At 31.6% G+C, this 11049-nt stretch overlaps 1 protein-coding gene across 2 annotated transcripts in view; it reads right to left on the bottom strand.

Moving 5' to 3' along the window:
* Positions 1 to 11049, bottom strand: part of LOC147034978 (myoferlin-like) — a 424490-nt gene that overhangs the window by 124716 nt on the left and 288725 nt on the right. For both annotated transcript variants that reach the window (XM_085891822.1, XM_085891829.1), the window contains 2 exons: positions 1196 to 1273; positions 275 to 456 (listed from right to left, as the gene is read on the bottom strand). In XM_085891822.1, coding sequence (XP_085747948.1) covers positions 275 to 456; positions 1196 to 1273 — 260 coding nt within the window. The remainder of the gene's footprint in view (positions 1 to 274; positions 457 to 1195; positions 1274 to 11049) is intronic.

Below are 11049 nucleotides of genomic sequence, written 5' to 3'. Positions count from 1 at the left end.
GGGAAATATCGAGGTTGAGACAAAATTGTGGCTCATTGGAAATATCTATTGTGCTCATAAATGTAAAACAAGAGTTGAAAAGACCCTTCCCATGTCATTTTTCTCAAGAATGCATGGGGTAAGGTGTTCAGTGAATTCTCCAGTGAAAAATTGATCACAAAAAAAAATTCGGGTTTACTTCTGTATTTTTAATCAAACAAAATGGGAAGCAGTGAATATGAACAAACAATTGATTACAAAACAATCGTGTAATTTTTAAAAAGAGTATTCTTACAATGCTGTCTTTGTCGAAAATCTGCACCACCACTGCAGGTGGACTTTCCAGCATCATCTCGAGTTTGCCATGTATCGTGATGTTGCTGAGAATAAGGGTCTGATCCCACGTTGGATTCAAGGAGTTTCTGACTGCTTCTGTTTGTTGAGTGTGTTGCAGGAATGACACATTGCAATAGGGATCTAGATGAAGGATAAGGAATATGCCAAAGAAGAGAGATTAAAGACACAGTAACTTCAACAGAAATCGTTATTCATGATGTAGTCAAAACTTCTTTTTATTCTTCTGCTTTTGTTATTGTCATATAATTAATGGAACTGCTAATATTCAAGTATAATTATCATCAACTGACTGCTCCTTGCCAATCAATAAAGGGAGGGGTGGGGTGAGGTGTAGGGAGGATATATCAAAAATTCTGCCATCTTCACCCTCTGCCACCGAAGGAAAGTTATACATTGATTTGGACAAAACCTGGTGGACAGGTTGGGTGTGTGACGAGGATGAATCGATTACAATGTATTTTGGTGAGGATCTGGATCTGGATACGGAGACTAGAATTTTTTTAAGTGATTCATCACAATTGAGAGATAGGGATCTGATGAAGGATAAGGAATATCTGCATCCAAACCAGTTACAGCATAATATATCAAAAAATTGCAAATGAGTTCTGACAAAACTTGGTGGATGAGTTGGGGAGGTGACAAGAACAAGCAGATGAGATTTTTGGTAAGGTTTGGATGTAAATCCAGCCCATCAATGGGATACAAAATGTAAACTGTTCAGCCTGGCGGAATTATGTACTCCACCGAGTGCCGTTCTACTTCCACACGTAATATCTACATTGGCCTTTAGCTTATGACAACATTCTCACCAGAGTATATCAGTGGTAGAGTGGATAAATCCAGTTTTGTGCAGACTTACCTGAGAAGCTCTCTTTGTCTTGAGAAGTCAGGTTCCAGCCTTGATACATGTAACAGCGCAATTCAAACTTTTCAACATCTGTGTGATTTCAATCAACACAAACCACAATTACCACATGACAATATTTTTTAATAAACAATTTTTTTGAATACACTGAATATACTGAAAAGAACAATGGAAAACCAAGAGCCGCATCATAAAGGTTTTGTTTGCACCAGAAGAAGAAGAAGAAGAAGAAGAAGAACAACAACAACAACAACAACAACAAGAAGAACAACGCGGAGCTCTCTTTGAGCCAGCGTTCACAACGCGACGCAGCTAAAATGAGGGTGGAACACACCAATAGCAGGGTAAAGGCACAATATAGGAGGGAGGCTTGGGGGAAGAAAGGACATTTAGAAGAATGAGAGCAAGGAGAGGAGGAAGAGGATGCAGGGAATGAAAAAGCAGGAAACAGATGCAAACTTTCATTCATCGTGGTGGAAGGAAAAACGGGGGGGGGGAACAGAAAAAGAACAACAAAACAAGAAAAAGACGTCATGCAGAGTAGGGTGAATATACTGATTGTTGCTCACTTTTCCCCATGTAAATGAATGGAGTATTTTCAGCGATTCATATTTTTTTCCCCGAAAATAAAACCCCCTTTTTATCCCAAGGTATATTTATTTGTCTCCCCTTTTAACCTCGGGGCACTTTTTTCAAATAACCAATGCAATAAGATAAAGATTTGTTCAAGTAGTAAAGTAGTAATGTAATTTGTTAAAGGTGATTCCAAAGAAATATCTGAAACATGTAAGCCCAGGGGCACTCTTTTTCAAATAACCAATGCATATTGTTTAGCTCACTCATTGAACCTATAAAGATTTGTTCATTCTCAAATTCCTTCAATAGTTTAATTTTCTTTGCCCAATAATCCCCATCGAAAATATTTAAAAATAAAACATTTGAATCTTTATATTTATAAGATACCCCTTTTTTGCCATTACAAAATGAAAAACTTCTCTTAATGCTCTTGTTTGACCACCTCCTGAGACACAGATTATTTTTAGCATAAAACATGCCCACTTTTTCATCAGCCCCGCCCACTTTTCATGAGGTAGTTTCGTAAGCCACGCCCACTTTTCCAAAGCCCCGCCCACTTTTACTAAGCCCCACCTACTCTGACATCATTTCCAGTTCATCTCTGACTCACAAAGAAATCACGAGAAAATTCTAGAATGTTATGGTTTTGAAAAAATTTCCAAGGCTTGTCTGGGCTCTGAGGCAATTGTTCGGCAATTTTTTTCAAACAATCCGCCATTTTGAAAAATCATTTCAGATACAGCAGAGACATAATCAACTGCTTCAATTTCTTGTGTTCCAATGTACAAACGAACACGATCAAACATTTTCCAGAAGAAATCATTTACGAGTGTAGCGTTTGTGTAATTCCCAGCATTAGTGAATTTAAATTTACACAAGAAACTTTCAGATAGATTCAAATAGGTTTGTTGATTATTCATTTCAAAACTTTTTGTACCATTTGCATTCCAGTCTGTTCCAGTTATTGCATTTACCTTGAAGTAATCTTCTTTTTTAGTGGAGTTTGAGATGACAATGGTATCATCCAAATCATAGATACGATCAATTGCTTCCATACTTGTATTTATTTTGGAAAAAAAGATGTTAAAACTTTTGAAACCCCGACCCAAGTATTTGAATTATTTTCTGTCATTCTTGGGGCGACAACTGAGTTTTGCCTTTCTTAATTTCTTTAATTGCTTGTAATTTATGAGATTCCTTTTGGGCATCTTTCATGCTCTTTACAGCACCTGCTACATTTCCCACAGCAGAAGCAGTTGAACCAATTAGGTCTTTATGTTTAATAATAGTTGAACCGTTACCCATTAGAGTATCAATTGTCCCATCTCCTCTAAACTGATGCCCTTCACCCCTTTGTCTCTTAGGTTTATAGTATCCTCTACCAAGATACATACCTTCACCCTTGTAGTATGGGGAAAGGAACATCCCATCCCCTGTAATTATTTTATATTTTCCCAACTCGTGTTTCCTTACAATAACCATCGTATTTATTTGTTGGAAAACTTCACGTAGGTGAATTCTGATGGATATAACATCTCCATTAAAAGAAATCACACGATTATCTTGGTCGGTTATCCTAAAATTTACTCTGTGTATGGTTTTTCCTGACACTGGGAGATAAACCAGATTTTTGGGTTCCATATTGAATTTATTACGAATTGGGGTTGGGTTTGCGCTGAATGAAAATATTGTATTTGTTTTTATTCCATCATTATAAGCACCATCAATCAAATCACAGTGAATTAATACCAAATTTATTCCTGAGGATATTTGAATGACATTATCACTGTAAAACGTCCCATTAGTTCCAATCTTTTTTGAGGAGAAACCCAATAACTCTCTAAATGAATTATCAATTGTGAAATCAACCTTGTAGTTATTTTTAAGTTTAATCGTTGATTTTGAAGTATGTTTTTGAATGTCTATAACAATATTTTTTGGTTGATCACCCTGTTCTTTCATAAGGCGAGCAATTTCGGGAGATATTTGAGAAATCGCATATGCTCCGGGTGAGACTGTTATCGTTTTGTACCCACTTCCCGGATTATAACTAAACGTGTCATTTTTATCAGTTATATGAAATAAGGTATTATAAGTTTCCATGGACAATAAAGATGCCTCATATTCTTTTGTTGGGTCAAGTTGTAGTGGGTATGGGAATGAAGATATATGGTCGCCTGTTGTGAAATTAAAACTCAGGATTGTGCTTCTCATCTTATTTAATATGAGATAAAATGTCTTTATATTGAGATTTATTAATTATTTTCATGTTCATCAACTGGTCTAAAATGGCTGATGCTTCATTAAAACAATTGCTATTTTCAGCCTTCTTACTACCTCACAACAATAACAATCTATTAACTAATTGCGATGGGTCATTTGGAAGAAAACTAATACCTGAACCAATTATACTTAAAGCCTGAATAATGTGTTTCTCCTTCTCATTTTTCCTACTTTTACCAGAAATACTAACCCTATAATTAAGAGTGTTCAGCAGATCAATACATACTCTATCATCATTATTTTTCATATCCAATAGTTTATCAATATACTTTGATTCATCCCTCACAGTTGAACCTTGTCTTCCATCTTTTGTGAGAAGAAACATTAATCTCAGAGTTAGTTTAACAGGGGGTTGAGCAGAACCCAATAACTTCAATTCATCATTAAATATCAATACCTTTTCTTGAACAAGATGAAACATTGCTGGTTGTTCTGTTGGAATGAGTCCTGCTTTGGTTTTTGAATCCGCTGAATATTCATTGTTTTGAAGAAAATTCACAATATAATTAGGGGGTCGATTAATTTCTTTCAGTTGTTGAAATAAACCTTCATCATCATATTCTAATTCTCCTAAATGCTCTAATTCTTCCTCTGTCATTTGACTAAAATCTTTGAACATTTGAAGTTTTTTAGGAGTATATTCTACTGTGGGAACTGTGGAAACATCTATAATTTTTTCTTGGGAAGTTTTTAAAAGTGGTTTAAAAAATTTCTCTTGTTTTCTTTCAAATGCTTCTCTGCCCGTTAGTTTCTGTCTGCGTTTCTTCTTTATGTCTTCCTGTTGTTTTACAACTTTTGAAACCAACTCTTGATGTTCCTTAAATCTTCTTGCTCTTTCTTTTGAATCCATTTATTTCTTGGAAAATATCATTTAACATCTCATCTTGTTTCACAACAATATATTTATATTTTTCAGTCGTGTGCTTCATGTCATCCCCAAATTCCTTTTTACGACATAATATAAACAATTTTTGGAGAGATAATTGTTCTACATCTATTGAATTTAACTTGAATAAAATAAAAGTATTAGCATTGTTTCTGATGGAACGACGAGGAAGTTGAAAGTATGATTGACGAAGATCAATACAATTACAAGAAGAATGTCTCCCTCTTGTGTGGTAGCTGTCCATTACCGTTTGGTTTCTCTCATTAACACAATCATCAAAGATAACGAGGTTCTTTTTTGATTTATCCAAATCATGGGGAGACAGTATATTATCCGTATTATCACAAAGAATACAAGTTATCGGTTTTGATTTCTTTTTACATCTCTGTGTATCACAAAATAGTTGTATTGTATCTTCAATGTTATAATCATTTCGGTTTTTTTGAAGTTTAAATTAACCGATTATATGTTCTTTTTGAAGACCAGCATTAAAACCTTGTGAGAGTCGTTGATACTCTGGATGAAAACTCGACTTTGTGAAAATTATTAAATTATCATAATCTAAAAAGTTGGGACTCAGGAGCATCTTCAAAAGTAAGCAGGTTTTTCCACATCCGCATGAACCAATGATGAGGCATTTTAATGAATTTGGAACTTTTTATTTTTAATTGTTAAATTTTATCTTATTATTTGATTGTTAAATTTTATCTTATTTTCCCAAATGGGTAAAAAATCATTCATTTATATATTTGGAAAACAGGTTATTTAATGTATTATTGGCTTTTTTGAGAAACTCTATATTTTATCCTAAGTTAAGGTTTAATTTCAAGATAATCCATTATTTTATTTATGCAATATCTTGTGTAATATTTCCCTGAAAATCACATCCATGAATAATATATAACAACAATCCTTTGAACATTTCTCTAATACGTTGAGTTTCTTCCCTTGTAAGGAAAGGTGTGTTTACATTCATACTTTACATTCATTTCTCAAATCAATCTTGTAAAGTAATTCATTTTTGGTGTAAATCTAAAAGAATTATTTTCCTTTTTATATTTTTTATTATCATTAATAAGAAGAAAATCACAGAATATACATTGTTTATAGGCTTTTGACTGTATTTAATCCCCATCTTTCACATGCAGGACAATTCTCAAATTTGTCATATGGAGAATCAGGGAAGTCTTGCATATTTATGAAGCAAAATTTTACTTCAACTAAAATTCATCTTCAGAATCATCTATACTGTCAAAATCTTCAAAATGTTCAGCTGAATATTGACTCAATTTAATTAGTAGAAATATTACCATTGATATCTATATACTTTTTTGTCATTACCAGATTCAACTGCAATATTTTTTACATTAAAGGAAATTTTAAAATGATCCTGAATGACTATTGAACGAAATGTCATTTCACCTGCTAAATTAACATCCTATATTTCATCAGCATTTACATCTTTAGGGTTGTTGAAAAAAATGCAAATTTCTCCTTGCATATTACAGACGGTCTTATCTTTTCTTTCTGAAGCTTCATCCATAAGGTTTTTATTTTTTGATACTTTTTCTTGTTTCATTGCTTTTTCTCGTTTTGAATATATTACCAGAAGGAGAGGAGAAACTTTTGTTAGAGATACTTTAATTGATGTTCTTCCAGGTATAATAAAAGCACTTCCACTGAAGGAAATTGAAGAACTCATATTCTTCACCATTATAGTTTTTATCCAATAGTTGTGATATTTATCTTTGTTCAACTTTACATCCTTGACATATTTCTCAGTTTCTTTTACAAATGAAGAGATTGATTGAAACTTGTATTTTGTGTCTTGAAACATTGTATTTATGAAGTGAAAAAAGTTGGAGGATAAAATGGTTTTAAGCACAGATTCACCTATAAATTAAACAAAATTTTCATCAAGAAAATTTTAGTTTAAGCAAAGTTTTATTATATAAATATGGTGAATACAACGTACTGCGATGTTTGTAATCACGAATATAAATATTATAAAAAAAACACCTTCAAACCAACAAACATACATTTTATCTATTTCATCAAATATCTCCTCTTGAGTTGGAAAGAAAACATTGTGATATCTGCTCAAAGGATATTTTGAAGAGTAGTTATAATAGACATCTTCAATCACAAAAACACAAGAAAAATGAGTTTAAAGTAAAGGGAGACTATTATATTGAAAACACTGATGGGACATTTAAAGGGCATATAAAAATAAGGATTTTTCAATTTGGAAAACCCGGTCCATCATCAATAGCTGAATCAATTGAAATGGTGAAACCTGATGTTGAAAAAAGTAATTAAAAAGACATTAAAAGAAATGAAACCTTTAATGTTTTACATGGGAGTGAAAATGAATATGGAAAGACAAGATGAAGAACAAAATCCTTATATGAGAACAGATCTTCATTTTATAACATCATTTCAAGATTTTTTGAATAGTGGGGTTTATGAAGACCTATCAAGACAAGAGGAGGATGTTGATAATACAGTGGTTGGAAGTGCATTTAATATTTTAAAAAATCAACTTTTTAGAGATACACATTCTAAAATCAAACCCTCTTAAAGCTTCTTCTCATATTGAACTACCAAAAGAAATAAAACTAAAGATGACAGTTGTTAATATTAAGAACAATGATAATAAATGTTTTCTCTGGTCTGTTCTTGCTCACTTTCATCCACCAAATTGTAATTCAGAAAGAGTAAAGCAATATATGAAATATGAGAATACCTTGGACAATAAATATTTTAAATTCCCAATGCCACTTACAGATATTCCTAAATTTGAGAAAAACAATAATCTTTCTATTAATGTGTATGGATTAACGGATACAAACAAAGTTCAAATATTAAAAATTTCAATCAACTATAAAAATGAAGAAACACACATTGATCTTTTATATTTTAGTGTTGAAAGGAATTCACATTATACATACATCAATAATTTATCAAGATTAATCTCTTCTCAGGTATTCAGAACAGCAAACAAAATATATCCTTGTAAGCGATGTCTTAATTCATTTCATACAAAATAACGAGAAGAACAACATTCAAAATATTGTAGTAATCATAAATCAACTGTAATTACAATGTCTCAACCTGGTAAAAAGATTTCTTTTGAAGATTATAATAAATCTATCATGCACCCATTTGTGATATACGCTGATTTTGAATGCATCCGAAAAAAGATAAATACTGCTTCTCCTAATCCAAAATAATCATATACAAATAAATATCAAAAACATATTCCTTGTGGTTTCTGTTATTATATCAAATCATCTGTTGGAGAAAAGGAAATAAACTTGAACATTATAGTGGAAAAAAGCTTCACAAGAGTTTGTAAAATGATTAGAAAAGGATTGTATAAGACGAACTAAATTAATGAAAGAAACAAATGAACCGATGAAATTAACCAAAGAAGAAAAATTAGAATTTAGAAAGAACAATATCTGTCATATTTGTGATTAGGAAATTGAGGAGTCTGAAGTTCGGGATCATTGTCATCTTACTAGTAAATATAGAGGTCCCGCTCATTCCTGTTGTAATCTTAATTATAAATTTCCTTCTTTTATTCCAGTCTTTCTTCACAACAGTGCCAACTATGTACACATCTATTATGTACACACAACAGTACACATCTATTTATAAATGAACTTTCAAAAACACCAGGGAATATTTCTGCCATAACAAACACAAGTCAAAAGTATATTTCATTTTCAAAAATGATATTCACAAAACCTTTAACTCGTGTTAGGTTTCTAGATTCTTGCAAGTTTATGGGAACACCACTCGCTGACCGAGCATCAAATCAAAGCTCCACGGGCTCTTTTCCAAATCTTAATTCATTCTTTCCAAAAGAGGAAATTCTAACTAAAGAGAAAATTCAGATTAAATAGAGAATTCAAAGTAAAGAGGAAATTCTAATTAATGAAGAAATTCTAACTGAAGATGAAATTCTAATTATAAAGAAAATTCGAACAATGAATGAAATTCTAACTGAAGAGGAAATTCTGATGATAGATGAAATTCTGATTAAAGAGGGAATTCTAACTCGAGAGGAAATTCACACAAGGAATAATATTCAAAGTAAAGAGAAAATTCTTACAAGTAAGGGAATTTATCCTTATGATTATATGGATTCATTTATGAGATTTAAAGAAACACGACTTCCTTCAAAAGAAGGATTTCCTTCAAAAGAAGGATTTCCTTCCTTCAAATTTCTTTCATAACCTTTATGAAAAAGAGATAAGTGATAAGAAAAATAAACAAGCACAAGAAATTTGGGAAATATTTAAGATAAAGAACTTTGGAGAATCTCATGATTTGTATCTAAAAACAGATGTTTTATTGTTAGCTGATGTGTTTGAAGCTTTTAGATCACTCTGTCAAAATAAAAATTGTTATGGATTGGATCCTGCCCACTATTTCACAGCTCCTGGTTTAGCTTGATGTGCAATGTTGAAAATGACAAAACAAGATATAGATATGCTTTTGATGATTGAGAAGTCTAAGAGGTGGAATATCACAAGTTTGTTCAAAAAGATATGCTAAAGCAAATAATATAATTTCTTCCAAATTATGATAGTGAAAAAGATAGTAATTATTTGATGTATTTTGATGCTAATAATTTGTATGGATGGGCAATGTCTCAATCTCTGCCTTATGGTAAATTAGAGTGGGTGGAAGAAAAGGATTATGAAAAGGCTTTGATGAATATTGTTATTTCTTCTCAAGAGGAATTGAATGAGGAAGAAGAAGGTTATTATTTTGAAGCTGATTTGAGGTACCCGAGTGATCTTCATAATAAGCATAAAGACCTTCCTTTTGCATGTGAGAAAGAAACCCCAAAAAAAAGAATGGTTCAGTGATTATCATAAAAGTTTTAATATTAAACGCAAATCAACAGAAAAGTTATTAACAACATTCAATGATAAAGAGGGATATGTTTTGCATCAGAGAAGCTTGAAACAGTTTTTCAGAGAAGGCTTGAGAGTAGCTAAAATTCATAGAGTTTTAAAATTTAAACAAAGTCCTTGGATGAAAAAGTATATTAAATTCAATACAGATATAAGAACAAATGCAAAAGTAAAATTTGATGGGGAATTCTATAATGTTGATTCTATAATATAAATTGATGAATAATGCTGTCTTTCTCAAGACAATGGAGAATGTTAGAAACAGGCAAAACATTAGATTTGCAACATCTTGGAAAGAAGCTTCATGATTGATAAATAAACAAGTTTTAAGAGAGAAGATGTTTTTTCAGAGAACTTTTCTGCTATTCATATGGAAAAGGAAAGTATTGTAATGGATAAACCAAATTACATTGGAACAGCAATTCTTGATTTATCAAAGATATTGATGTGTCATTATTTGTATAATGGCTTAAAGAAAGAGTATGGTGAAAATGTTTCATTGTTGTATATGGACACTGATAGTTTTATTCCAGATATAAAAACTGATGATGTTTATCAAGATATGAAGAAAAATATTGGAGTATATGATTCAAGTAATTTTAGTAAGAAGAGTGAGTTATTTTCAAAAAAGAATGGAAAGGTTATTGGTAAGTTTAAGGATTAGTTGGGTGGAAAAGTAATGAGTGAGTTTATTGAATTGAGAGCAAAGGCATATGCTTAAAAGTATGGTGATGAGATTGATAAGAGGTTAAAGGGAATAAAGAAATATGTCATAAAGAAATCAATAACTTTGAGAAAATATTAAAATTGTTTGATGAATAAGAAAGAAGAATGTAGGAAAATGAATACAATCAGAAGTTATAAACATAAGATATATAGTGAAGAAGTAAATAACAAGGCATTAAGAGCCTTTGATGATAAGAGATTTATTTTAGATTATGGAATAGATTGTGTTCCATATGGATATTGTATGATGGAGTGTATAGAATAGATTGGGTTTTAACGATGAGAAGATGGGTTCGGGTTTTTAAGGGCTACCGCCACGTTTTTTCACAATATATAAATGGTCAAACCAAGTATTAATCAAACTAAAGAGTGGAGAAAATCTCAGTCTTGGTATATAAATGGAAAACATAATGAATGTAAAAAATATCATATGTCTTATTGAAAAA

The sequence above is a fragment of the Eptatretus burgeri genome, chromosome 1 (assembly GCF_056783735.1).
Source record: "Eptatretus burgeri isolate ZD-2024b chromosome 1, Ebu_testis_v1, whole genome shotgun sequence".
NCBI classification, from domain to species: Eukaryota; Metazoa; Chordata; class Myxini; order Myxiniformes; family Myxinidae; genus Eptatretus; species Eptatretus burgeri.
This window is presented reverse-complemented; position numbering and strand designations above follow the sequence as displayed.